The sequence below is a fragment of the Trematomus bernacchii genome, unplaced genomic scaffold (assembly GCF_902827165.1).
Source record: "Trematomus bernacchii unplaced genomic scaffold, fTreBer1.1, whole genome shotgun sequence".
Classification (NCBI taxonomy): domain Eukaryota; kingdom Metazoa; phylum Chordata; class Actinopteri; order Perciformes; family Nototheniidae; genus Trematomus; species Trematomus bernacchii.
This window is the reverse complement of record NW_022987313.1, coordinates 2,006,942-2,034,408: the sequence shown is the minus strand read 5'-3', so window position 1 is coordinate 2,034,408 and position 27,467 is coordinate 2,006,942. Positions and strand designations below refer to the sequence as shown.

The window sequence follows — 27,467 nt, the reverse complement described above, 5'->3', positions numbered from 1 at the left end:
TTGTTTCTGTTGTCCTGTCAGGCGTTCCAGCGGCAGGTCCACGAGCGCCTGACTCAGCTGGAGCTGGTCAACAAACAGTACCGCCGTCTGGCCCGGGAGAACCGCACCGACGCCGCCAGCAAACTCAAGCTCCTCGTCCAGGAGGGGAACCAGAGGTGGGACAGCCTGCAGAAGAGGGTGGTTTCCGTTCTCCGCAGACTCAAGGTGAGACAGGTGGTTCAGGAGAGGATCTTTCTTATCAATAAAGACCTCAGATCTCATTTACGTAGACAATTAAATCATTAAGATATTTAAAGCTTCCTTAAACAGCAGCAGGAGGTCGATGATTTTGAACTCAAAGTAACTGCATGCGTGAAAATAAAACAAAATGACTGCAGTGTAGGAAATACTGCTTTTCTTAAGCAGTAGTAGTAATACTAAAGTGTAGAATTACTGTTACAAGTAAACCTCTTGAATTGTACCAAGGTATAAGCATCAAAATATACTAAAATGACCAAAACTAATACTTTAAAACACTTGAAACTTTTTTTTTATACTGCCAGCTATCTTAATCCATAACAGTGCGTCATCAATTATTTGTAAATGTATGTGTCGTATTAATAAAAGGAACCTACAAAGTAACTTAAGTTGGCAAATAAATGTAGTGTAGTGGAGTAAATAGAAAAATACTTCCTTCCAAAATGTAGTGGAGTAGCAGTATAAAGTAGCATATAGTGAACAAATTGAAGTACCTCATAATGTACTTAAGGGCAGTGCTTGAGTAAATGTACGAGTCAGATAACGGTCAGAAAGCAGAGTGTGTGGTGCTGCAGCCGATCTGAGGGATCGCCCTGCTCTCCGCTCTAAGCCGGCAGGATTTAGGTCAGCTCTCCGACGGTGACGAGGCACCAGCGTCACGTTGCCAGGGAGACGTTTGCATCACGCCATGTGGAGCTGAGCAGATCAATATATTTATGTTGCTTTGAGTTAGGATGTTGTCAAAGAACTCAGCTGGTGTAGAAATATCCACATCCTGGGAATTTGCAGCAGAGAGTCACCAGTGGTTTATATATTCCTATTGTTGTTATTTTTATTTATACTGTAACTTAAATGTTTTCTTATTATCTTTGTGTGATCGGTCTTATCCCGGTATTCATTCGTATTGCTGTTGCTCCTCGGACACCTGCATTTCCCTACAGGGATTAATAAAGGTTTAATTTATCCCATGTTATATAGTCACAGTGGTTTATTCCCAGAATATAGATGAATGAGAGAAGGCTGCTAAGATACAATTCATTTAATTCAGAAAAGAATTTTGCACAATATTATTATGTATCTTTTCAGGGATGTGTGTAAAAAATGCAATTTACTTTGAAAAACATGCAGTTCTAATGACATTTGAGCTCTGTTGGAGAGAATGAATGTTGTTTTATTAGATATCAGTGCTTGTAAGAGAATCACTGTTTTCAGAGGCATGGTTTCTTAACTCAAACTAATGTTGTTAGCATGATATGCTCTGAACTAGCATCTCCATCTTCTGCCCTGTGCTCCTGCAGCACTTCACCTCTCAGAGAGAGGACTTTGAGGGGACTCGGGAGGGGATCCTGGTCTGGCTCACAGAGATGGACCTGCAGCTCACCAACGTGGAGCATTTCTCCGAGAGCGACGTCGAGGACAAGATGAGGCAACTCAACGTAAGTCTGCTCCTGCTGGCAGTTACGCAAAGCACAGCGCCATCTTTTCTTTAACCCTGGCTTCCTTAATGACCAAATTGTCTTCTTCTCCCCTTTAATGTTCAGGGCTTCCAGCAGGAAATCACTCTGAACACCAACAAGATCGACGCTCTGATTGTGTTCGGGGAGAACCTGATCCAGAAGAGCGCCCCTCTGGACGCCGTGCTGATGGAGGACGAGCTGGAGGAGCTGCACTCGTACTGCCAGGAGGTGTTCGGCAGGGTGTCCCGCTTCCACCACCGCCTGGTGCACCGCCGCCCGGTCAGTGAGCACAGGGACAGCAGTCACAGTAGACTTTGATACTTTTCTTATTACAAATGGGCGTTTCAGGCTTTTCTTTATAGTAATGATAAGATATGTTGTAAAGCAAAAAGAACGAATGATCCACAGAAAACAAATTAAAGAACATACTTATCAAATGTAAAAAATATTCCTTATTATAAGGCAATGTTTTTTGTTTAATTGTGTTCTTACTGAGTAAGTCAGGGTTTCAATACTCTACTTAAAACATTTTATTTTTCCAAAAAAAGTGCGTAAAAAAAGATTATATATAAACAAATTATTGCATAAAAATATAAATAATAATAAAGAAACGAATAAAGAAACACAGAAAATATATAAATTATAAAAACAAAATCATCATAGAGTATGAACTAAACTCTGTAAGGCTAAACATTTCTTATTTGTCAGTTTCACACATGGCTTGTCCAGAAGAGAGACTAAATATTTGTTACAGTGGTACATTTCACTTTTATTATTAAGTAAATGTCTGGCTTTACCAATTAAACCTTTTATTTTGGAGGAATACTGCTCTTGTTGTTATTCCTCCTACTTGAAATCATTCAATTGTCTGTCTAATGAAACATGGAGGACAATATGTATGTGTCTCTCCTCAGGGACACGTACGTCTAACCAGACTAAATCACTTTTTGTTACTTACTTTTTCCTTCTTTAATATTTTGTTAAGTTCCTGGAGGAGGAGAGGGATCTATCAGACCTGGACGACTCCCCCGATCTGACCAGTGGGACGTCCTGGGAGGAGTCGAGGAAGAAGAAGGAGGAGGAAGAGGAGGATGTTCCAGCAGGAGGGGCAGCGGGACGGCAGGTCATGTGTCAGCTCCTCGCCCCCCCCCTGGAGCGGTCGGGCAGAGAGACGCCCGTCAGCGTGGACTCCATCCCGCTGGAGTGGGACCACACTGTGGACGTGGGAGGGTCTTCATCACATGAGGATGATGAGGAGGACACCACATACTTCAGCACCCTGTCAGGTAATAACTGCTGCTTATAGGCTAAACTTGTTTGTGTTGTGGTGTCATATGTGTTTAATAATCTTTCACATTTTCCAATAGCTTGAAGAAATCATAAAACGTTATAAATACATGTATAATATGAATACAATCTGAAGAATAATTAAAGTAGGCACAACCAAGGATTGCTTTTCATCAGTTTCCCAAAATAAATAAATAAGGTAACAGCCTTGGATTAAATACGGTTAAACTTTCAAACATTTCAAAGAACTGAGAGTTTACCAGGAACAGTTTTTCTGAGAAAACCAAGTCCAGGATATATAGTGCTGTGAATAAAACCTCAGTGCATTCTTGAACACAGCAGAGCTCAAAACAGTCGCGGTGCCCAGAAACAGCAAAATGAATGGTTTCCTGTGATTGACGTTTCCAAGTTCCACTTGTTTGCAAGATGGTTTCCAGCCTGTAATGGAATTAAAGGAGACCAAAGAAAGTAAGAGAGTTTGAAGAATAGCCAACACTTAAGCTGCAGGTCCCCCCCCCCCCCCCCCCCCCCCCCCCCCCCGCCTGCCTGAAATACCTCCACTATGTCACACACGCTTCTATTGAGTAGTGCTCCAACACTTTGTACGTGATAGGCTAAGGGGCGGGACATCTCTAAGTGGTTGACCAATAACAACAGAGCCGGCCATCTAACCAATCAGAGCAGACTGGGCTCTGGTTTCAGACAGAGGGTGAAAAGAGGAGCTGCAGCACAGGCAGTATGAGAAAAATAAAGAGCTTTTTGAACATTAAAGCATGGAAACATGTCACAGAAGAGGCACTTCATACTAATATGAACCTGAAAATGATCAGAATGTCTTGTTCTTCAGTTCAACCACACAGATGTTCTCTTCTCAACGTCTCAGCTGCTCTTATATATTTAGCCCCCCCCCCCCTTCTCTGTTACAGATGTGCAGGTCACAAAGAGCTCAGAGTCTTTTGTTAAAGCGACTGTCAGAGCAGTGAACGCTGCCTCGGGTAGGCTCCGCCTCCTGCATGCCTCTGCTCTCTGTCTGCTTATGGACCCACATCAAGTTGCCCCCCCCACATCCCCATTATTACACGTTGTTGCTGTGCAGAGCTACAGCTTCTCATTCACTTTAAAGAAATAGTGTTGCTTACCAAGATCAAATCTTTGTAAGAGAAAAAAGGAAACTTGATGTATTTTACTCTTCATTCCATTTGTTTTCCCATGTTATAATGCTGTGTCTGCATGTCTATGACATATACCTGAGTCTTATGCATGTATATGACATATACCTGAGTCTTATGCATGTATTAGAAGACTGTGTGATGAATCCTTATTACTCTATTTTCTCTCTCTTTGGTTTTGCCCCTCCATACATTCCCTCATTAGTTTTCACACTTCATTTCCTTAACTCTTTTCTCCTCTTTCTCCTCAGGGAAGTCAGTGAGCGACCCCCCCAGCTGGCACCAGCCCGTCTCACCTGAAAGGAAACGAGTTCCCAGAGAAATGATCCGAGGCCTGAGCGCGTCTCCTTCACACACCTCCAGCACTCCCTTCCACCAGCAGGGCTACGTAAGGACACACACATTAAGATCCATGCTCCATCATCCCAGGAATTTAGGTTTCATTTGTTTTGATGTGTGTGTGTGTGTTTTCAGGCTAAGCTGATGTCGGAGTGCAGCGGCAGCATCAACACGGTGAAGAGAGTGAAGCTGATCCTGAACGATGAAGAGGGGCCGGAGGATCAGGGTCTGACCGTCAGCACGGCCGACAAGCAGACCAGCACAGGTACAGAGATACACAACAGGGAGAGAGGTGTCACTCTGCTGGGTTTCTTTCAGGGAAATGTGATTTTTTTTGTGACTTGTGTTTTATACCCCACTGGCACAAAATGTAAGAAAGTCCTGCAATTTAGACTTTATACTTATTTCTCGACTTACCTTTTTGATTAAGCGATTATTATCCTAGACGTATACAGGGTACGTGCTTCATTCAACGAAGAGTCCAAAACTCAAAGATATTAATTGAAATGATATAAAATGGAGAAATTCAGCAAATCACCACTTTTGGGAATACAAAATGAAAATGTTGTGAAGAGGCTGATGATATTCTTTGTAATTGTCTAGTTTGTTTTGGTTTTCAAACAAATGCTTTATAAATGGTAATGATTGTGTTTGTTCATTTAGCTCGTAATAACAAACAGTTACATTATAAATTGTAGGAAAAACTCAAATAAACAGTTTAATGCTCAAATGCTCATTCAGTAACACTAAATCTAGGGTGAAATGAATTCATATAAAAAGACATTGTGCTAATGCTTTAGGACCCAAGGCACAGTGTTTTTACAGCAGTGTTAATAACGTGTCTCTCGTGTCTCTGCAGGTGTGATCGAGCGCTGGGAGCTGCTTCAGGTACAGAAGCTCAACAACGAGACGGACATCAAGCAGGACCTGGAGCAGTGGCAGAAGCTGAACTCTGACCTCTGTGATGTCACTTCCTGGTTGGGCCGGGTGCTGCCAGAGCTAGAGAGGCTGCAGAGGATCGCACCGGCCACCAGCATCCGAGACATTGAAGTGAACATCCGGAAACTAAAGGTAAAACACCGACAACACCGTATAATCGCATAAACCTTCTAAATGATGGAGGATAAACAAGTACTCATCTGTTCTGTCTTGTAGGAGATGCAGAAGTCCTTCAACAGCTACAAGTGTCTGATGATCTCCACCAACCTGAGCAGCCGCCACTTCCTGTGTGGCGACAGCGCCGAGCTGCAGGAGCTGCAGGAAGCCCTGAGCTCTGCCAACAGCAGCTGGCCTCAGGCCTGCAGCGGGCTGGAGAGCTGGGAGAGGAGGCTGCACGCTGCGCTCATGCAGTGTCAGGTCAGACATGGAGACACTCTTACATCAGAGAATACAGAATGTAAAGTAATGTGGTTCAGGAAATGCTCCAATGAATGCATAGAAGGCAAGCACCTCTACCCCTCTGACTCTGAGCTCTTCTCCTGCAGGAGTTCCATGAGACGCTGCACTCCCTGCTGCTGTGGCTCGCTCAGGCGGAGAACAAACTGAACGCTGTGAATGTCAGCGACACCTCGACGCCACGCTCCGTCCTGCTGGAGCACCAGGACACCCTGACGGTGAGCAGAGAACCATCCTTTCATAAGCCCTGCCATGACATTTCTGTTTTTATCTTGTATAGCCAAAAAACAAAAACATTTCTAAACTGATTCCAAGATATTTGAATTTCAGTGAGTTGAGGGGACATTTGAAGTTCATGAGGATTTTTTTGCCACAGTTTTGTCTTTATTTTGGTAATATATAAGTTCGACTTGTTGCCTTGGTTATGTTGGATCTTACATTTTTAGATTTTCACCTGGAGTGTCACAAACAAATCCTTTACTTGAAATACCGTTGCGCTACTAGATAATGAGACAAGAGAACATTACATTTACTTCTAATTAAAGGGTTGGTATTGGAAAATATATTTCAACCTAACTTTAATCTGCTTGATACATTTGTTACAGTTCCCTCACTAGCTTATACACTTAATTAAAACAGGAAACACATTTGCACATGTACACTTTGTCATGATTTCACTATCCGATCCCCCCAGGCTCTGCAGGAGGAGCTGTGCGGCCGCCAGCGGCAGGTCTCCTCCCTGCAGGAGATCTCCTCTCAGCTGCTGCTGGAGGACAGCAGAGAGGACAGCGTGGAGGCCAAGGAGAAGGTCCACGTCATCGGGAACAAGCTGCAGCTGCTGCTCCGACAGGTGGCCGCTCACCTGAGCACGCTGCAGGGCACACTGGTGAGGCCTACTGTTCATCTCACTCTGGTCTGACTGTGGGGGGGCTGTGATAGTGTCTTTTAAACCATGAGCTGCCAATTTTCTATTAAAATCTGCAAGTGATAATATTGTAAAAACAGGACCATAGAGTGTGCCATTTTTTGACAAATTACAGTTTATGTAGCCAACTATTCCTAAAAAAATTGTAATTGTGTTGCACAAAGACGTTACCCGATTGGTAGTCACGTGTATAAACAATAATGTTATCACTGCACCAAGTCTGTTTTAAATATCAATTGGAACTGTAAAACACTAAATGTACGTCACTAGTGTTCATGTTGGACATTCCTCGGCGATGCTATCAGAGGTAAAGTAAGGTAACTTTCCTCTGATGAAAGTCCTCGTATCTGATGGTGTGTTCATTGTCTGTGTCCCAGGAAACCTGCTCCTCCGGCACAGAGATGGACAGCATTGCTCTGGGAACGCTGCAGAAGGTATGATCATTTCATCTTTAGTTACAATCTCTGAGAGCAGTGATGCACAAACACCTCCATTACAGGCTAACACTAACATTAGGTCATCCGTTTTCAAATATGAATGTAAAATAAAAACAAGGATTGTGGTTGCTGTTAAGGCATAATACTACATTTTTGAAATACTCAATTACAAGAGAAAAACAAGGAAGTTACATTATAGTAAGTTGTGAAACTGTTACTCTGTTACTTCTTCTACCACTTTAGAGTTTTATATTGAAAACCTAGATAGTTTGACCTATTTGGAACTTCTTCATGAAGCCACACTGACTGATGTAGCTGTTGTTTTAAGTGATGAATGCTTTGTCTCCTGCTTCAGGAGGAGGCTGCAGGTCTACATGCAGCTATCGGACCCCCAGCAACTAAAAGGTAACTTTGACAAACTGTACTTTATGAAGTATGTAATTCTAAGGGTTTAACTAACCCCCCCCCCAAAAAAACTATGCAGATATGTGGGCCTTCAAAACAGTTTGATGTTAATGTCGATTTTTTTCATAATGTTGAATATCCTAATTAATGGGGTCACTTTTTGTGGCAATTGCAGTAAAATGTCTAAGTGTATGAAAATGATGTTTGAATGTTGGGCACACTGTTGTGTATAAAAACACTAACATTTACATATGACTTTCATTTTAGAAGAAGCTTGTACCTGGGCTTAGAGGCTGGAAGATTTAAGTCGTTTTCAACTCATCGTAGCACCTAAAATAGTTAGATCTTGAGAAGTAGTTTTAAGTTCCAAAAATCCTTCAAGGTCAACTATTATGCAAAATCCACTTTTTCATGTATTTTCTACATAACCATGTGTCCGCTTTGTGTAAAGAGATTCTGAAAGCTTCAGGAAAAAAGATTCTCTCTCTTTTTGTCCTGATCCATTTATATAAAAACCTGTCTGAAAATGAGCTGATCAGATTTTGGCCACTTTATGATGTCATAACGATGTTTTGGCTTGTGTAACCATTAGCCAATCACCAACCAAGGTAACCCCCCCCCCCCCACACCTTATCACCTGAATCTCCTCCTAGAGCACCACTGTGTTCTTTTTAACCAAATATCTCTCAGAGGGGCGTGGGGAGGGGCTCCTTATTTTCATCTAAAGTAACAGACAGAGAATCAGCACTTTGGAAACAGGGCTGAAACAGAGGGGATTGTGGGATGCTGCAATGACCTGTTTGGTGTTTGGAGCCAAACACTTCAGAGACATGTTTTGTATATATCTGAGACCTATGATATATTGATGAAAAACAGTATAATAGGGGACTTTTAAAGTAAACGTTATGACGCTGATGTCATACATCTATTTCCCCCTCAATAATCTCTAACGTCTGTGCAGCTCCAGGGAGCGGCGGGACTCCCCCCCCCAGCGGCCCTTCCTCCACCGGGTCCTGCGCGCGGCCTTCCCGCTCCACCTGCTCCTCCTGCTGCTGCTGGTCCTGGCCTGCCTGGTGCCCGTCATCGAGGACAACTACAGCTGCACCCTGTCCAACAACTTCGCCCGCTCCTTCTACCCCATGCTGCGCTACACCAACGGCCCCCCGCCCACATGAGCACTGCCACCACGCCCAGAACCTCCCCTAAGAAGACTGAGGGACTCAATATGTGACGTGGAAACAGAACATTGAGCCGTTCATTGTGTGAAGGTGCAATTTAAAGACATTCTACCTGTCACACAAAAAAAAAGCATCGCCCTTTTTTAAATCTAAATCTGATTGGTGTATTTAAATATATATTTATTGTTCGTGGTGTTCCACATTTATAAAAAAAGAAGCCATAAACTGGTTCGTTTTTAACGTTCTGCCATTTTTATATGTAGATTTAACGTCCCCACTTACCATATTCAACACACGGAGATAAGTAAGGTCTCTAGATTTATTTTAATATCTACGCTATATTTTCTGATTTTGTACTTGCATTGTAAGCCATGGGATCTATATTGAGGAGTAAAGGTCAGTGATTACCAAAGCGTACAGAAAGCGAGAATTACACTAGCCATTTTCTACCACTGCCGCTATTTTTACAGTTTTTCATAGAAGAAGGCAGCCTGTTGTTGACGGCACATTTTGTACAGAAGAGAAGAAGATTGATTAAGAGATATTTAAAAAGATCTGTAAGATATTTGTTCTAAATAATGCTGGCAGTGACTCCTGCAGACATGCCTTTCTGTAGCCAACAGCTGGAAGATCTTGTATTTGTAATGGTGTTTAAGGACTACTGTGTATAAGGGCAAACTACTGAGAAAGAAAACGCAAAATTATTGTTTCTGCATATTTGAGTTTGAGTGTCTTCCTGTATTCTATTTCAATAATTTAGCATGGGACTGTAGTCTAAGCGCTGGTGTAATAAAATGACAGATATTTTCTTATGTTAACAACTTCATGGCCAGTGTTCGGGAGGTCATTTTTGTATATTTCAGCATATATACAACAAGTCGTCAAATGAAAGCTGCATTAGGTGATTTGGTACCTCTAGGGCGCAGAAAGAGCCCAAAATCACCGCTCATATAATAACGGATAATAAGGGGCTTTTAACAAATATAGTAGCATTTTTTTTTTTTTTAAACGGTTCAAATTCCAGCAGATTTAGCTATTGGGTCTATGTGCATGATTACAACCTGACCTGCTAGCTAACAGATGCTAATTTGTACAATCATTTCCACATTAAATTGCAGCAATAGCATTCAATGAAATATTGCTTGATGAAGTTTCAAAGTGTTTTTTATATTTTGTTAATATTGATGCAACAATATTAGCTCCAGCTGGTGGTCCTGTCACATCACTGCCATTTAGCTGTAGATCAAAGAACACAAAGCCCCCCCCCATGTTATGTTCAAATGCCTAAATTACTTTATTCTTAAATGATTTGATGTTGTTCAAAACGTACCCAACGCTGTCCGAGTTGGACCCGTGGAGTAAAGTCCTGCAGGTGTCAAAAAATCCAACAGGTTGAAACAAAGATTGTTTAAAAATATATATAATTTGTGGTTAATATTGTGATGTACGTGGAGATTTACCTGCTTTACACCACTCTTCATCATGAAGTTAGAGGACTGGTTTCAAATCTATTGATCCAGACTCTGAGTCGAACATGAATGCAAGTGATACTTTGAGCATTGGATGTAGCTGTGTACCTCTCAATCAAAGACCATTAAATGTACAATGTTAATATTATTGATCCTAAATGTTGGAAACTCAAGTGTTTGGTCCTTATTTGTATATAATGTCACACTCGGCAGAACAGAAACAAACAACAAAACGTGTGTAAAGTTTGATTTATTTTGTGAACTCTTATTTATGGGATGTATAGACTGTCAGTTTTGATTGACAATAAACTGTGTTTGCCATGATTCACGGCTGCTTGTTTATTGTATTGTAGGTTTGCTACAGGCAGGAAACAAGATCTCAGATTTGCATATGTGTGTGTTGTGAACAAGTGGAAATAGTTTCAGCATCAGAGATGGATGAGTGTGTGTTGTGTGCATGCATGTACGGGTTACAGACACCGGGAAAACACAGATATTGAACATGTTTCTGTATACTGTAATAGCAGTGGTAGGAATATTTGGCACTAAGGCTTCATTTACATTGGCAGAAAAATGGCACTGTTCATGACATGTCCAAATGATGTTGGGTCATTTTGGGTTTCTTCAGTTTGTCTGGCCAGATTGAAACAAATCTAGTTTAAAGGACTTAAAGCCAACAGTTCCTTGTTTCTAGTAAAGCCAAAAACAATTCAACTAACCAGTCCTGGACCGATGCTCATAAGACTTTTCATCATGTGGTATCCTGTCTAAATTACAGCAATGATCGCTGATTATTCCATCCATCTCGACTACTTGGTTAAATAAGACCACCAAGGCACATTCATTTCCCTTTGTTTAGGCAGAAGTTCTTCACAGTTGTAGCTGCAGCAGAATTGACTGGAAGTACGCTATACTCTAATTGCTTTAAATTGAATATATCTGTAAAGGTTTGCACTTAGCCCGGCTTGCTATAAATAGTATCCGTTCCTTTCCTGTTTAACTTATCATTGAGTAAACTGACCGGTGGTTACGTGACATATTGTAGGAATATTTCATATTATTTCAAAAGCATAACAATACAGAACATTCGATACACTACACTTAAAATGTACACAAAAACAATGCATCAGAGATCAGTTTTAGTTTAACAATGATGCATACTTAATAAGCTTTTTTTCAGAAGAATTCGATGTTGCGTGGCTATTGTTATATGATCACTTTGGTTTGTTTTTTGAGGAAGGCTCAGGCTGAATATAGCAGCTTATGTTCAAGAGTAATCCAAACTTTAAAATCTGACAGGTACTTTAAAGGTGTCATGAACTTTAGGGCTAAACATAATGGGTAAATACATTTTAGTTTTGTATAACCTCTGTGTGCATCACTCTTCATAGTTGAATGCACTTATTGTGAGTCGCTTTGGATAAAACTCAACTCTTTATGTGTTAACTACGAACAGTGCCACAAATTGTATTGTAAATCCAGCCTTTGAAGAAGAACAGTTTTTGTTAACAGTCGTTTTGTTTAAAGGCCACAAACTGCTGAATCTTTACTCATCTAAAACTTGTAGTGTGTACAAAGAGAGTAGAAAACAGGCACCGATTAAAACACCAAAGAACAGTAGTAGTAGTGAAAGAGAAAAACACCACAGTGTGATAGAACACACAGCCATTTTTTTTTTTTTTAAAGCTATATGACTATAACAACCCTTATGGAGATGAATATTGACCACATGCATTTCTCTGTAAGTCACTGCAGATTGTGGATGGCTTGTTCTGGATGATACACCAAGGTGACAAAAGAGATACAAATACTGCATATCAAAAAAGAGCTCAAACTGACTGGCAGAGGTCCAGCGATGTTCTCATGAACATCTACTGTAGTGCACATTCACAAGAAATATTTACGCACACAAAATATACATTCGATCGAAAGCTTCTCTTTTTCCAAAGACTAATAACATCTCAAAAAAACGTTACCTCACAACAGCACTTTCTGTTTGTTGTTAATCCTTTTTTTTGTTTTCCCTTTTCTCGATCTTTGGGAGGTGAAAAGCCATTAAAGGTTTGGTCTCAGTTAGTGTCTTTCCGTCCCGTTACCCCTGTAAGGCAGTTTCCATGACAACTCGATCAGGGATGATGTAATCTGTTGGTTCGATTGTCGGACCGCCGTCTCCTTCATCCAGCGACCACAGCTCCGGATGGATGTAGCTGTGAAGAACGTGTTTAAAGTTATTTACCACAAGTCAAAAGAAAAGGTGCACTTAATGAAGAAAAAGCACAATACAGTGTGTTGAAAAATATGAAAAACGTTATTATAACATGTCGTAAAAAGTCATATTATAGTATGTTGAGAAATGTTATAAAGTCACATTACAGTATGTTGAGAAATGTAAAAAAAAAGTCATATTATAGTATGTTCAGACATTTTATAAAGTCATCATTTAGTATGTTGAGAAATGTGAAAAATAGTTATTATAGTATGTCGAAAATAAATAAAAAATCATAGTACAGTATGTCGAACATTTTGAAAAAAAAAGTGAAACAAGGCATAACATAGTACGTATAAAAAGTCATAGTATAATAATTTGAAAATATCCGAAACATGTCATATCTGAAGTGAGAAAATCTTGCAATTTCTTCAGGAAAAATGACTTTAAAGATGAATTATTTATCAAAAAGAATGGCTGTTTATTTTCCTGCTGATACTAATCAGTCAAATCATTGCAGGTCCATAGTTTTCACCACTGTAACTCACTCGTTGCTGTCCATACAAGCCAGACTCTGAAAAGACGGAGAGAGCTGCAGACCCTCAGGGCTTCTGTCCGGGACCGGAGCCTCTGAGCCCGGCAGGTGGGGTGGGGGGGCCGCGTACTGCTGCTGCTGCTCGGAGGAGGTGTCGGAGCTGGGCGAGGACGATGATTGGCTGCTGCCGCTGGACATGTTGGCGTCCAACATCTCCAGCAGGAGGTCGTACACCAGCACAGCGTTCTTCCTCTTCATGCTGGAGAGGTGGTCCATGCCTTTGTTACTGCAGAGGAAGAGGAGGGAAGCACACGTCACACATTGACATCAACAAAAAGTTGTGGTTGTTGATTATTGCTTCGTTGCATCATTTCGAAATAGTACCTGGGAATGTTACAGTCATAGACATTGCTGCTTCTCTGTTGGAAGCTCTTTCCACGGCGTTAAATATAAATGACTTCCTCAAAAAGTCCAAATATATGTATAATATCAGTCAGTATTGTTGAATATTGTCTTCAGTTATCCTCTATTTTATGAGTTTTCTCCTACTTTGTTCTACATGTTACTGGCAAACCAACATTTTATAAACATGCAAATGTAATAATACAAACTTAACTCAACTTTAAAAATCCCACAAAATGTGATGTATAGTTAAGAGGATTGTATGTCTCCGAAAATGTAAGCTTCTGAACACATAATCATTTCAAGAAATGCTTTATTTTAGACAAATATTATTTGTTATGTTATGTTTTCATTATTGTTTAAAAGTCAGCTTCTTCAAAGTAAAGCACTTCGACTTTCTTGTGTAAAAAGTGCTGCATGAATAAAAAATGTATTTATGATAACATATTTTTTCTTGAAATGTCTTTCGAACATCACAAGTCAAGTGTTCTCTCCAAGTGTCTGAAAGAGTAACGTGCGTGAGTGCGTATTCATGCCTGCTGAGAATTAATGTAGGAATACATTTGTGAGAGTGTACCAATAAAGACAGGTGATGCCAGACAGCTAGAGTATAATCGTCTCTGAGAATGTGTGCTTTTTCGATTCTCTCCTCTGCGGTTTTGCCGTTTCCTGCCGCCTCTGGCCGTACCTGACGTGGCGGATGTGGGAGAGCAGCATGGTGAGGTGTCCCAGACGCAGAGTCTGCTGCTGGGTGGACAGGCCCAGCTTGGAGATGGCCCAGACCAGAGCATCGATCACAGAGTCGAGCAGACGCAGCATCTTGTTCCTGCTCTCCAGCTCCTCGGCCGTCTGAGGGGAGCTGGAGCACAGATCTGCAACACACACACACACACACACATCTCAGGAGGGAGACACACACATCATCTCCCTTCAGACGGAGACTAACAATCTCCAAAGCGTTGTGCCAGTATTATAAATCACTGCATATCTGCAGCTATGTGGTCTACGGAGGCTGCTGTGGATGCTCTTTTAGAACAAAATAACACTATATTGAATCTATTTCTCAAGACTTAAAGGTCCCCTATTATACTGTTATTCATCAATATATTATAGGTCTCAGATATATACAAAACATGCCTCTGAAGTGTTTGGCTCAAAATGAAATGTATCTATTCTTATCGACAATGTTCACAGGGCACTGATAGCAACCTTTATTGATTAAACAAGAGGTTAACCAAAGTTCATCCATTATTTTAAATACACAGGGTCACGGTTCTTTTTGTATTTACTTGCACTATTTTTTCTCTTTTTCTGTTGTATTGTGTTGCACTGTTGGAGGAGCCTGTGACCTAAGATTTTCATCGTCATAACTACACTGTAGCTATGTCCGTATGACTAATCAAAGCCTTGAACTTGATGTAAATTCCAGATGAAAAGCGCCGCAGAGAGAGAAGAAGCTGTAGATCATCCTGTTGTTACAGTTCAGCCACAGCCCTCCATCTGTCTAAATACATAAATCTTAAAATTCCTCCCTGTCCTCTCTGACTTTTCAAACTCCATTTCACTTCTTTCACAATTTGTTCCCTTTTTCGCACGCCAGCTGCAGTGGAGCAGAGTCAACAGAGAGCTGGCGGAGGAGCTTGTGTGCGTCTGTTAGGGAGGAACTGTGTTAAACTCTGAGGTCATGCGGAGAGGTCAGTCACCTCCATGAAACCTGTACAGTGGCTGCTGCTGGGGCTGGGAGAGGGGTTGGGGGGTGAGGGGATCAGGACAGTACACTGTGACCGCTGGGAACACATCACAGGTTAAAAGACACAAGCCGCTGTGCAATAAAGTACATCTTCACAGGTCATTTCATCCTACATGTACTTCAAACAAGTGGAAGCTTCGGCCAATCTCACTTCACCTGCACAATGAAACTACATCCAACCCTGGAGCAACACACACTGTTTTATTGTGAGGTTTAAAATGCGTCACATAAACTAAACCTCAAGTCAATGAAAAACTAGAAAAGTGCCCAGATTAGCTATTATATAATGGTACATATTTGATGTTTTAGGATCACATTTGTATGAAAACAAACACGGTAATAGGCATTCCTAGCAATCCATATGTATGTTTGTACATATTTTGTTCTTATTTCTGGGTATATAAAAGCTTTGTAGCGATATGTATAATTTCCACATGCTAGTTCTACCTTTAAGAGGACATTTTCATATTTTCAGCTTCATATTTGTGTTTTGTGCCTCTTCTGTGACATGTTAACATGCTTTATTGTTCAAAATGCTTCATTGTTCTTTGTCAAGATACCTGAATTGAATCAAGTTGTTATCCCTTTTTTGTATCTGCAAAAAGCAAGGCATTCAGCAGTCTTTACTATTTAAATAACATAAATCTGCTGTAAGATGACACTTTTGGCGGTTGTCTGCTCCTCTGAAGTGCTTTCTGCAGCAGGTGTATGTTTACAACTAATTCATAAGAACAAGAGCACGGAGATTGATCACCTCTAACGTAGAGACTGAGGGAGGTGATGCAACCTCTCAGACTTGAGATGCTGGCTCCTCTGAGAGCTTTGAGAGAATTTGGAAACCTTTATTTGGATTACACTTGTGCAAAGCTTTAACCCCACATCTTCTTTAATGCAACTCCAAATGGATAATGAACATTTATTTACCCCAGCTAATAAATGACACAGACAGTAAGGCCAAAAATATATATAAATATATTCATTTTTCAGCCTTTTTTTTTGCTCTGGTCAGTTTGTTTTAATGTGTGGGTCTGATGCGTGACAGGTGTCAATGAACCACTAAGTTCCAGATTAAAGTGTCATTAACCAAAACCAAGCAGAGGGAAAAGAAGAAGAAGAAGAAGCAAAACAACACTGTGATGTACCAACTGGCCAGGATCAGGCAGGATCTGTTGCTCGTTGCAAACTAACTCATCCGTCTCAGAAAACATTAAATGAAGACTGCGTTTTGTCCGCGTCAGCAGAACTCACTGGAGTTGAGGAGGATCATGGCCTTCAGACAGACGTACTCCTCCCTCTGAAGCTTCAGCTCACGAAAGCGAGAGGTGGCTGCCAGCAGCATGTCGAAGATCTCCATGATGCCCTCCACGCACTGGCCCTCCTCCCTGCAGACACACAGACACAAGGGAATTTATATTCCTCCACAGCCAGGTGCTGATAACATTTTACTGCCAGGTGTTAATAGGCTCAGAATGTGACAATAGGACATTGTTGACAATATCGGGGGGGGGGGTTTGTGTTTTTTTTCCCCTGTTTTTTTGTTATTATAGTGTTCTTAAAATATAGTTCGCTATCTGCGTTTTTTTATTTTTGTTTTACTTTTATGAATGCACCACGACACCAAGTCAAATTCCTCGTTCGTGTCAACCTACCTGGTAATAAACCCGTTTCGGATTTTTGTAACAAAATAAAGAAATCAAATCAAACCTCAACCTTTATGCAAAAAGTATCAAAATGTGTGCAGATTTTGCTCGGTCAAACCGCCTTTTTAAATTATTCAACACTTTGCAAAAGTATCTTTTAAGCAGTAGGGATACTGATAAACAGATAGTGGGTGGATATTCTGTTTTCTGATCCCGACAGCCCATGTGACTGGATGGTCTTATTTCACAGTTGGTGAGCTGGTGAGCACCTGAAAAAAAGCGCTCAAACACATTGTAGGCTAAGGGGCGGGACATCTCTAAGCAGTTGACCAATCACAACATAGCCAGCCAGCTGACCAATCAGAGCAGACTGGGCTCTGGTTTCAGACAGAGGGTGAAAAGAGGTGCTGGAGGCAGTATGAGAAAAATAAAGAGCTTTTTGAACATTAAAGCATGGAAACATGTCACAGTAGAGGCACTAAATACAAATATAAACCTTAAAGGTGGGGTAGGGAAGTTTGAGAAACCGGCTCGAGATACACTTTTTGTTATATTCCATGGAATGCTCTTAAAGGTGGGGTAGGTAATTTTGGAGAAACCAGCTCGAGTGCGCTAGAATTTGAAAATACACAGCCGGAAGAAATCTGCTACTTCCTTACAGAGCCCCTCCTCCAACACACACGAACGCGCACATGACCAATGAGGGCACGAGATAAGTTTGTGCACAGATGGAAGGCTGACAGGCAGGTAGGCCATCCAGTTATTTTAGCCGGCTGTGTATTTTCAAATTCTAGCGCACTCAAGCTGGTTTCTCAATTACCTACCCCACCTTTAACATTAGCACAATTTGGCCCTTTAAGACAACATTCAACTGACAATCTGAACGACTATTCTGTTTTCTGTTATTCTTATTTCCAATGTTTAAATCGTATAACAACATTGTGGTTTCCTTTTATATGATTTAGTCTGTTTAACTATTCTGTCTTTACTTCTATATCTATAGCATGTGTAACCACACCATTATAAGGTGAGGTTTCCTGGGAGGAGTTTCAAAACATTTGAAACAATACCCGGCCAACTCTACGACTTCTTGGTTAGCAGGTGTCATCATACGCTGGATCACACAAAGCAAACTAAGAGACGTGTGCTTTGCTGATTCTTTTATTTTGAATACACCTGCACATTAAGATGCAAGATAACCTCCCGAGTGTCTGGATCCAACAACGGGTGTTACAACTCTGATGCAAATGTATGCAGTGAACTGGAGACGAAGCATTACTTTGTCAAGGTTCATCTCATCCATACCCAAAACAATATTCTAAGTGTTAATTGGCTAGATTATTTTCTACATGTTGCACAATTGACTTGACACATTTATGGCAGAGTGCTTCCAATTAGGCATTACTAGGGTGACCAGGTGCCAACAAGCCACATGTGGGACAAATAGGACGTTTTTGCGGGACAATGCGGGACATGTTACTACGTTGCTTAGAGCTAGGTTAGATGTTTATATAATGTCTATCTAACCCTTAAGAAGAACATTTCTATTAAACTATAAGCTTATAAATATTAATAACAACGCTTTACTTTGGTTTAATTGTTTGCACAAACTATGCAAGTGAAGGAATTAAATATATTTGTTTTGAATGGAATTAACATAACTAATTATTATGACCAGAAAAAAATGACCGGATCGAGATTACTGCCACAGTCTGCTGAACTGTGTGCTAAATGTTAATTAAATCAGCTGCTGTTACATGTTACATTACATGTTACTTGTTAGATGCTTTTATCCAAAGCGACTTACATACTCAATACTGTGGGCAATCCCCACAGGAGCAATTTGGGGTAAAGTGTCTTGCCCAAGGACACAACGACATGCTGACTGCAGTGGGGTTTGAACCTGTGCTCCCCTGATCCCCATACCAAGGCTCTATCCACTGCGTCACACGCCTCCCGTGTTACCTCATCTCTTTTGGTTTCAGGAGGAATATATCCATAGATCGTGGGAGGGGGGGGGGGTGGTAGAGCAGGCTCGTGTCTGTTAGCGCTGCGGGGAAACTGTGTCGTGCATAATTGCGTCGCATTTGCGTATAAGATGCAGCCCCACACACTCTGCGTGTTCTGCGTGTAGGGAGGGGCGGCCCTGCCCATATGTTAATAAATGTCTCTGTTGATTGATTGACATCTGACACAGCTAATGGTGATGATAGTCCTCTCGTTTTCATCGGCAACATGTGTGGGACAAATGATCAAAATGCTGTGCAGTCCAGCACAAAGTGGGACACCTGGTCACCCTAGGCATTAGGTAGTTGGAATCTTTCTCTTAAACACATTGATTCTTAAATACAATCTGACTTCAAAAAGATTGAGTGAGTACAAAATCATGCAGCAAAGAGATATGGAGTTAAAGAGAACTTTAATACCATGTGACAAAAAGAGAAGATCCACAGAACTGACACTGTTCGAGAGAACATTGGAAAACCGCTCTGTTTCTGTCTCTGTTCAAGCGTCTCGTTGAGTGAGTGGATGGATTAGTATCCAGGATGTTTTCTGAGCCGTCCAAGGAGAAAGGGCTACCACTCAGCAGAGAAAAATAAGGCTGTGTTGTGAGAACATGTCGAGGTTAACCTAAGTCTATAGTGATAGTTTCCCTGGCAGTCGATGAACAAACACTTCCTATTGTCCTCATTAACATACATTTACCACTTGTCCACTATTCCTTTTTCACATGAAGATTTAGTTCTCAACAACTACTATAAAAAGACCACAATATATCTAAACAACTGACCAAAAGCACATTAACACACACTGTTTATTTGGACTAAATCCTCACTCACTAGAGTACCAAATGTGTATTTATCCGCCACTGACAAATAGTCCCTAACAAAAGCACTTTTTCCTCCTGTTTGAGTAACTTTTGAATAAAGAACTACAGAGACCAGCTGAAAGTTATTGACCATTTAAGACAAAAAAAGGTTACATTTATGCTGCGTATTTAAAGATTTGTGTCTCCCATTGAAGTCAGAAACTATCAAGAGAAGAATTAACACATTGTTTATTTTGGTATTTTTCTTGGATTTGTTGACAGTGAGAATAAATACAATTTAACTGCAAACCTGGAAAATCTACTTTATAATAATATATATAATAATTTATGCAAGCCCGACCTTCTGTCTTCAATCTACTGCACTTTGAACACCAGGAGGAACAAGTTGCTTTAATGTTTCATTAGCTGCTGCTACTGCTGACAAAACGTAAAGTCTTAAGTATCCTATGATTCATTAGGAAGTCCACAGTGCTGGTATAGTGGCAGCCTAATTACAGCGTGTTTACTGTGAATACAAAGGTTGAACTGAAGTGCCAGAAACAGCCAACTGTTGTCTGGCCGAAGTTGAAGGTCAGTGTGGAAGAAAACAGTAAGTGATAAAAGAAAATGTTGGCAAGAAAATGAGGTGGCAGTCTAGAAGAATCAGAGATGTATCTGCAGCGAGGGTTGCTGATATCTTTACCGTTTCAAGGTCTGAGTGAACTCCCTGATTATTGTGGGATATCAAATAATGAGAGTGCACCAATGTGGGAAGATTAAAACTAAACCGCCAACACTGTTATGGTAAACTGGAGGCTGCACACAATAATCATTCAGTAAAAGCCTTCCGAGGGTTAGGCTGCAGTTTGTAATATATCTCAAGTTAAGGAAAACAATTAGTCTGAGTCTGGAGAGAAGAATGACTGTAATGTAATGTTTTGGGGAAAAGGAAAACAAGTACTTGATAAGACTTGGACTTGGGGAACACACACAACTCATGCATATGAGGAACAATCTCTGCTAGCAAAAGCCTTAGCATGTTGGAGTAGAAGAGAAAAGAGGTTGTCACAAAGACATCAGCTGATCGGCACATAGGCCCAAAAAAAGAGCTCTTAAAGGTGGGGTAGGTAAGTTTGAGAAACCGGCTCGAGGTGCACTTTTTGTTATATTCCATGGAATGCTCTTAACATCCCGATAGCAATGAATATCTTAAGTGCTTTGACAAGAAATCCATTAAAAAATGTCATCTGTGGAAGCCGTAATACTGTAAAAAGCACGACCAATCATTTTAGCCGGCCCGGCTAAAATAACTGGATGGCCTACCTGCCTGTCAGCCTTCCATCTGTGCACAAACTTATCTCGTGCCCTCATTGGTCATGTGCGCGTTCGTGTGTGTTGGAGGAGGGGCTCTGTAAGGAAGTGGCAGATTTTTTCCGGTTGTGTATTTTCAAATTCAAGCGCACTCAAGCTGGTTTCTCCAAAATTACCTACCACACCTTTAAACAAATCAGCCATTTGAAAGTTGGACTTCAAACCTACCTGTTGAGTTTGAAGTCTGGAGAGAAGATGAGTTTTCCAGGATGATCCACAGACCTCCACATCAGGCCCAACATCAGGATCTCCAGCCAGCAGCACTTCAGCAGGTGGATCTGGTCCGCTAGACTCAGCTCCATAAAGCCTGAGGAAACGGAATAAAGAGAAACACAGAATTAGCACACACCTCAAATGAATATCCTGATTCAGAATATAAGGGGACAAAAAAGGACTCATCATGGATCGCAATGAGAAAACTTACAATCAGCAAGGAGTTCCCATTCTAAGTATTGTCGTAAAAAACCCTTTCAGATTTAGAGACTTGAAAAAGTTCTGTAGCTCAGTATGTCATGATAGAGAAGGGAAAAATGGAGAATTATAAAAAAAAAAAAAAGATATTTAATATATTGTTGGCAAGCTAAAAAGCCACATGTGAATATAAAACAATATTGGGAGTTAACCAAAGGTACTTTTGCCTTTTTTTTATGAAATTACTTGTTGAAACTACATCAACTAAATGAGGTTTTCAAAGGAGCCTATCAACCAACCTTCTAAGAGTTATATAAAGACAGAGAAACGCCCTTGTGCCATAGAGCACTACAGGATCTAACAATGACCTCACTGAGCAGCAGCTATGTATTTAGCTTCACAGCGCCTCGCTCACCTATCTGTACTTTCTTAAGATCTTTCATAAAGCAGACAATGCACACTCATTTCCACCTCTGCTGGAAAAGAAATGGTGGAATATGGTCGTTATTCAAAAAACGTGGAGTCTTTGTCAACCCTTCACATTAACACCTCTGCTGGGGAGTTACCTGCTGGGCTGAACACTGGCTAAGAGAGGAAAGGCGAGGAGAGGGACACATAAAAAGGGACAGGAAAGTGGATAAAGATAATCAGGACCAGTTGAGAAATAAATAAATTCATAGAAGACAGAAAATTATACAGAGAGGTTGATAATGATTTCCTACCGTTGGTCTCTGTTTATCCATGCAATAATTATGTCACCATCCCACGCAGCATGTGACACACCAACATGAATGATGAGTGGAAGATGTGTTTACTGTAGCCGCAGCTTTGTTTTGACCTTTATAACCCTCAGTCTGGTTTGCTGGTTTTCACCTGACTTCCACACGTTGTTAATCAGAGCCAAACTGCTTCCACTGATCCTAGAGTTTATCCTGACCCTAACCCAACATGGCTCTTTCACTCAGAAAGGCCACACCGAATGCCTCCAGTCTTATTTGATGACATGTAAACTGGTATGTGATTAAGTGGATGTTCCTCAAGTATAAAAATAGACTGAATTAAAGGTGGGGTAGGTACGTTTGAGAAACCGGCTCGAGATACAGTTTTTGTTATATTCCATGGAATGCTCTTAACATCCCGATAGCAATGAATATCTTAAGTGCTTTGACAAAAAATCCATAAAAAAATGTAATCTGTGGAAGCCGTAGTACTGTAAAAAGCACGACCAATCATCTGAGCCGGCTCGGCTAAAATAACTGGATGGCCTACCTGCCTGTCAGCCTTCCATCTGTGCACAAACTTATCTCGTGCCCTCATTGGTCATGTGCGCGTTCGTGTGTGTTGGAGGAGGGGCTCTATAAGGAAGGGGCAGATTTTCTCCGGTTGTGTATTTTCAAATTCTAGCGATCTCGAGCCGGTTTCTCAAACTTACCTACCCTACCTTTAAGATCATGACAAAGATAATATATGCACAATGCAATGAAAACATTTACATCCAAAAGAAACAACAATGAGCAGGAAATATGGAGTTTTCAAAAGAATGAAGTAGATTTTCCATGTTCCAGTGTTTTCATTATGGATACAAATAAGGGCAAAGGTCAAATAGAAACTATATAATTATCAACAGCTAAAAAATCCAAACTGAATTAATATCATGCGGTAGATTTTATAAAACACGTAAGATGTGATTTTAGCATTGTTTTAAGTTTTTAGCTTGTTTTATAACATATCAAAAATATAAATAAAAATTGTTTGTTTATTTAAATAGCTTTATTGTTGCTCCTATTTTACATAGCCTAATTCCTCTTACTGTATTTATGTATGAACCATTATAAATAAATAATAAACCACAATCTACATCTAATTCTGATATGTTTCAAGTATTTAGTACATTTAATCTTAACAAATAGGTACAATTCTATTGAACAAACAATGTTGGTAGTTTTTAAGAAAAAAAAGATATTTATAAATTAAATTAAATAGGATTTCAATTGTGAAAATGTTTAATTTTAAAATGATTTGCGCTACTGTTTGTATCTTACCAGGGATCTTTTTGGCCCAGCAGATCATGAGGACCAGTTCCTTGTCTGCCAGGTTGGTGAGGGACATCATCATGCTGGCCTCGGTGAAGGGCTTCTTCATGTCCTCCATGAGGTAGATCTCTGGCGGCTCCGCCTCCATGATGCGGGAGATGAACTCCTCTGGGCCCATGGCCGAGTGGTGAGCATGGCACATCTGAGGGAGGGGGTCCACAGGGACGATAGGAACCTCCAGGTGGAGATGCCTTTGGGCACGGGAAGCCAGCCCCACCCTGACCAAACCCCTACCCGCGGGGTCCCGAGGCTGGAGCCCCCCACGGCGGAGCCGGGCTCCTCTGTAGCTGCAGCGCTCACGCCTTACACCTGGAGCAAGAGACAGAGAGAGTCACATGACCATACTTTGTACCCTTTGGACTTTATTTACATTGTTCTTGTTTAGTGCCTAAAGGGCAATTATGCAGATTTTCAGGTTCATATTTATATTGTACAACAATATCTGTTTTTTTTATTTTATTGCTGCCGATTTTTATTCCATATTTTATTCCTTCTTATTCCATTTCATTGCAATGTAAATACTGTTATATTTTACTATGTTTTTTATTATTTTAAATATTTTTCTAGTTCTCTACCTGTGTTTTTCATTCTTGTTTTACTTTTATGTATGCACCACGACACCAAGTCAAATTCCTCGTACGTGTAAACCTACCTGGTAATAAACCTGATTGTGATTCTGATTCTGATTCGATAGTGTGCCTCTATGTGACATGTTTCCATGCTGTAATGTTCAAAAAGATCAAAATGCACACTGTCTAAGTCACTGTTGATGAAATATAGCATGTCTGAAAAATACATCTCTGATATAACATTGAACAAAATGATTGCCAGTGGCGTACTGAGAATTTGGCTCTAAATTATCAAAGATATTCTGAAAAAATCTTCCACTGCACTATTAGCTCCAAGGCCCTCTGAGCTCAGAATCTTAGCTCATATTGCTGGTGGAGGATTGTAGTTGAAGTGCCCAATAAACACATAGTTACTCATCTGTTTTGACCCTCCTCTTATGTGCAGGTGCAAGAAACATGAGAAATGGTTAGAATGAGGAATAATACTGTGAAGGTTCCCACACTACAGAGGGTAAAGAGGCAGATTCGTAGTGCTTAGATTGTAACAATGTAGCAGATGCATGTGTGAGAAGGACTAGACTGAGAGTGTTTCTGTGTGTCTCAGTATGCGGGGCAAACACTGGATGAAGGCCACAAATGGGCCCCATACATTTAACATGTGGATTTCTGTTTCTTGTACATGATCATTACCCAAAATAAGCAAAGGCTAAGATTGAAAAAATATTCTTGTATCATTTTCTTTTAGTAAAAATGTAACAGTGGGCAATTTGACCCAAACCCCACACAAGGGATAAGTTCTTCCACTTTCTTTTGCTATATCAAGGACCCCGGTAAAAGAGTTGAGAACCTACCGCACTTCATCATGCCCACTTCGTAGCATTTCCGTAGGCGGCAGGCCTGGCAGCTTTTACGTCTGTTCTTGTCGATAGTGCATTGATTTGTGGCGGGGCAGATGTAGTCATTGTGTCCTAAGGATGAAAGGAAAGAAGACACTTCAATGGATGAGGAACATGAAGAGATGGTGACTTGTTATTGACTGAAAGACAGAGTTTATACCTTGGATACTCCTCTTAAAAAAGGCCTTGCAGCCCTCGCAGGACCACACTCCATAGTGGTACCCGGAGGCGTAGTCGTGGCACACGGCGCAGAAGTGCATGTCCGCCTTCCCGACCGCAGACGAACACAAAGAGGAGTCCATGCCTTCCACTCCCTTCCCCAGTGGCTTGTTACAGCTGATGATGGAGCTGCAGGAAGAAACAGAGACATTGTGAAAAGGGACAACTTGACATCTGGAAGTTTAGCCTGTCATGTACCTGTCATTAGTCATCTAACAGGTACTCTTTTGCTAAAAAATTCTCCACAACCACATTTCAGCCAACTGGAAAATTGCATGAAGAAACTAGAGTGTTCATCATTGAAACATAATGGGTATAAAAGTCTCAAGCATCCAAGGCCAGTTTCACTATGACTGTCAACTGGTAGTAGGGCTGTGCAATTCATCGTATTTTAATCGCAATTACGATTTTGGCCTGCCACAATTACGAAAACAACATAATCGAAAAAAACTATTATTTTGCTTTGCTAGGTTGTGACATATTTGATCTAATTTATTTTAGTCTAATTTATTTTTATTTATCATATTTATATATGTTTAGTAGCTTGTTGAAGTGCGCTCCAAAATATTTGTTGATCTTGTTTATTGGTATTTATTATTTTGATATCATTTATTTTTGTATTGGTTTTTCAGTTGAATTATACGTTCAGGGTAATCAACAGTTAAAAAGACACTGTTCAAATTATTATTTGTATTTGTTTTAAAGTTCAATAAATGGATGTTTTCAAAGTCAATGAATAATCGTATTTAATAATCGTGATATCAATTATTGACCAAAATAAACGTGATTAAGATGTTTGCCATAATCGCACAGCCCTAACTGATAGTATAGAGAATGACCCCGAATATGAAGTAGGGGCAGGGATGTAAATCAAATGTTGTGGTGAGAGTAAATCCATCCAATAGAATCAGTGTTTCAATGTCAGTCTATTGGTTATTATAATAGTTGCAACTCCATCTCAACACTAATGATTTGACTGGATTCTTTGCACAGGCTCTGCTATTATCCAACGATCATCTTAGCTGAAGAATACTAAAACCAACGTAACTATTTTGTCTCTTTATGTTGTCATTGCAGTCAAAGCTGCTTCGCCCATTCATCACTCCAACACCAATCCATCACCAATGTCAAGGGCTTACCTACAGTAGCCTTGGGGAAACTGTAGATGGCTGCTGTTAAAAGGGCTCTATACCTACTGTACACATGTATCTAACTGATAGGGTAAAAAAGAAAATCTTTATGTTAAAAAACCTACATTAAACCTTTCTTGTCCCTCCTAAATTAAATGCAATCTAGTACGTTTTTCCCCTAAACTTTTTATATAATAGCACAGAACTGTACGTGTTTGAGTTGTTTTCATCAAATTTGGGGTATAGAAGAAAGGCATTATCACTGAATTCCTAATGAGCCAACAGGCATTTGTAAAAATTGTGGAAACACTATGACCGATTTCAATTCCATTTTTTTTTAAAGGACTGAAAAGGATGCATTTCTCTTATTTATTTGTTTTTATTAATTTACACAAAAACACATTTCTATTGAGCTTGGGTATTTTTTAACAATCCGGTAGCAGACGATGTCTATTTACTGAAGTTGCTAATTGAGCTGTAATTGTCCGGAACATGGAAAGGGAAGTCTTGGCCAAAATACTGTCTAAACAAAGAACCCAGAAAATACTGAATCCATTCATCTTTGACCACTTTTCCCTTAAAACTCTATCATCAGTCGCGAAAAAAGCCTCCTATCGTTTTCATACAGCTTAATTGGCACTCACCAAACAGCCTTTTGTCCTAAGTATTATCACTATACACGTCTATCAATGGATCAATGTCAATAAACATACCTGCTAGCGTTGATGCTGTGGGTTTTGTGCTCCAGCCAGGGAGCATGCAGGCTGTGATCATTGTAGACTAGAGGCTGAGGGCAGCGCAGAGTCAGTGAGGGCATGTTGGGGTGGTTGTTGGAGGGCCAGAAGGCTGATGGGCTAAGCGCGGTGCACAGAGGGGACGGGCTGTCAGTGATGGGCGGCTTGGCATAGCCGAGTACAGACGGGCTGTAGAAGGTTAGAGGTCCATTGCCGTACTCGTGGCTGCTATCCGTGTAGGGAGACTGGATGCAGACGGTGTGGCTGTCCATGCCCAGAGGAGGGCTGTACGAGGCGGATATGATTCCCGGGGAGCTTGGCCTCTCTGAGGATTTGCTAGAGTCCTCCTGTAGCTGAAGCAGTGTTAACGGGGGGTCAGCATCCAGCCTGGGGGAGGAGTCCAT

The 27,467-nt window shown here is 40.7% G+C and overlaps 2 protein-coding genes across 2 annotated transcripts in view; one reads left to right on the top strand and one right to left on the bottom strand.

Annotated features, from left to right (window-relative positions):
- Positions 1-10,622, top strand: part of LOC117478547 (nesprin-2-like) — a gene marked incomplete at its 5' end in the record, with an annotated part of 15,306 nt that extends 4,684 nt beyond the window's left edge. The window contains 13 exon segments of the mRNA XM_034125548.1: positions 22-204; positions 1,536-1,673; positions 1,779-1,973; positions 2,680-2,980; positions 4,402-4,538; positions 4,625-4,754; positions 5,349-5,560; positions 5,645-5,845; positions 5,974-6,102; positions 6,579-6,770; positions 7,187-7,243; positions 7,602-7,651; positions 8,613-10,622. Of these exon segments, the coding sequence (XP_033981439.1) occupies positions 22-204; positions 1,536-1,673; positions 1,779-1,973; positions 2,680-2,980; positions 4,402-4,538; positions 4,625-4,754; positions 5,349-5,560; positions 5,645-5,845; positions 5,974-6,102; positions 6,579-6,770; positions 7,187-7,243; positions 7,602-7,651; positions 8,613-8,826 (2,139 nt within the window).
- LOC117478581 (estrogen receptor beta-like) lies at positions 10,534-27,467 on the bottom strand. The gene is made up of 9 exons (XM_034125590.1): positions 27,043-27,467; positions 25,141-25,328; positions 24,936-25,052; positions 23,465-23,824; positions 21,180-21,318; positions 16,440-16,573; positions 14,130-14,313; positions 13,053-13,325; positions 10,534-12,505 (listed from the first exon to the last, which is right to left on the bottom strand). Exons 1-9 carry the CDS (start codon positions 27,465-27,467, stop codon positions 12,391-12,393), a joined length of 1,935 nt encoding a protein of 644 aa, XP_033981481.1. The 3' UTR covers positions 10,534-12,390.

Coding starts and splice junctions, on each gene's coding strand:
- LOC117478581 (XM_034125590.1), bottom strand. CDS start 27,467: ATGGACTCCTCCCCCAGGCTGGATGCTGACCCCCCGTTAACACTGCTT. Junction 25,053..25,140: donor TTTTAAGAGGAGTATCCAAG/GTATAAACTCTG, acceptor TTTCATCCTTAG/GACACAATGACTACATCTGC. Junction 12,506..13,052: donor GCTTGTATGGACAGCAACGA/GTGAGTTACAGT, acceptor CGTTCTTCACAG/CTACATCCATCCGGAGCTGT.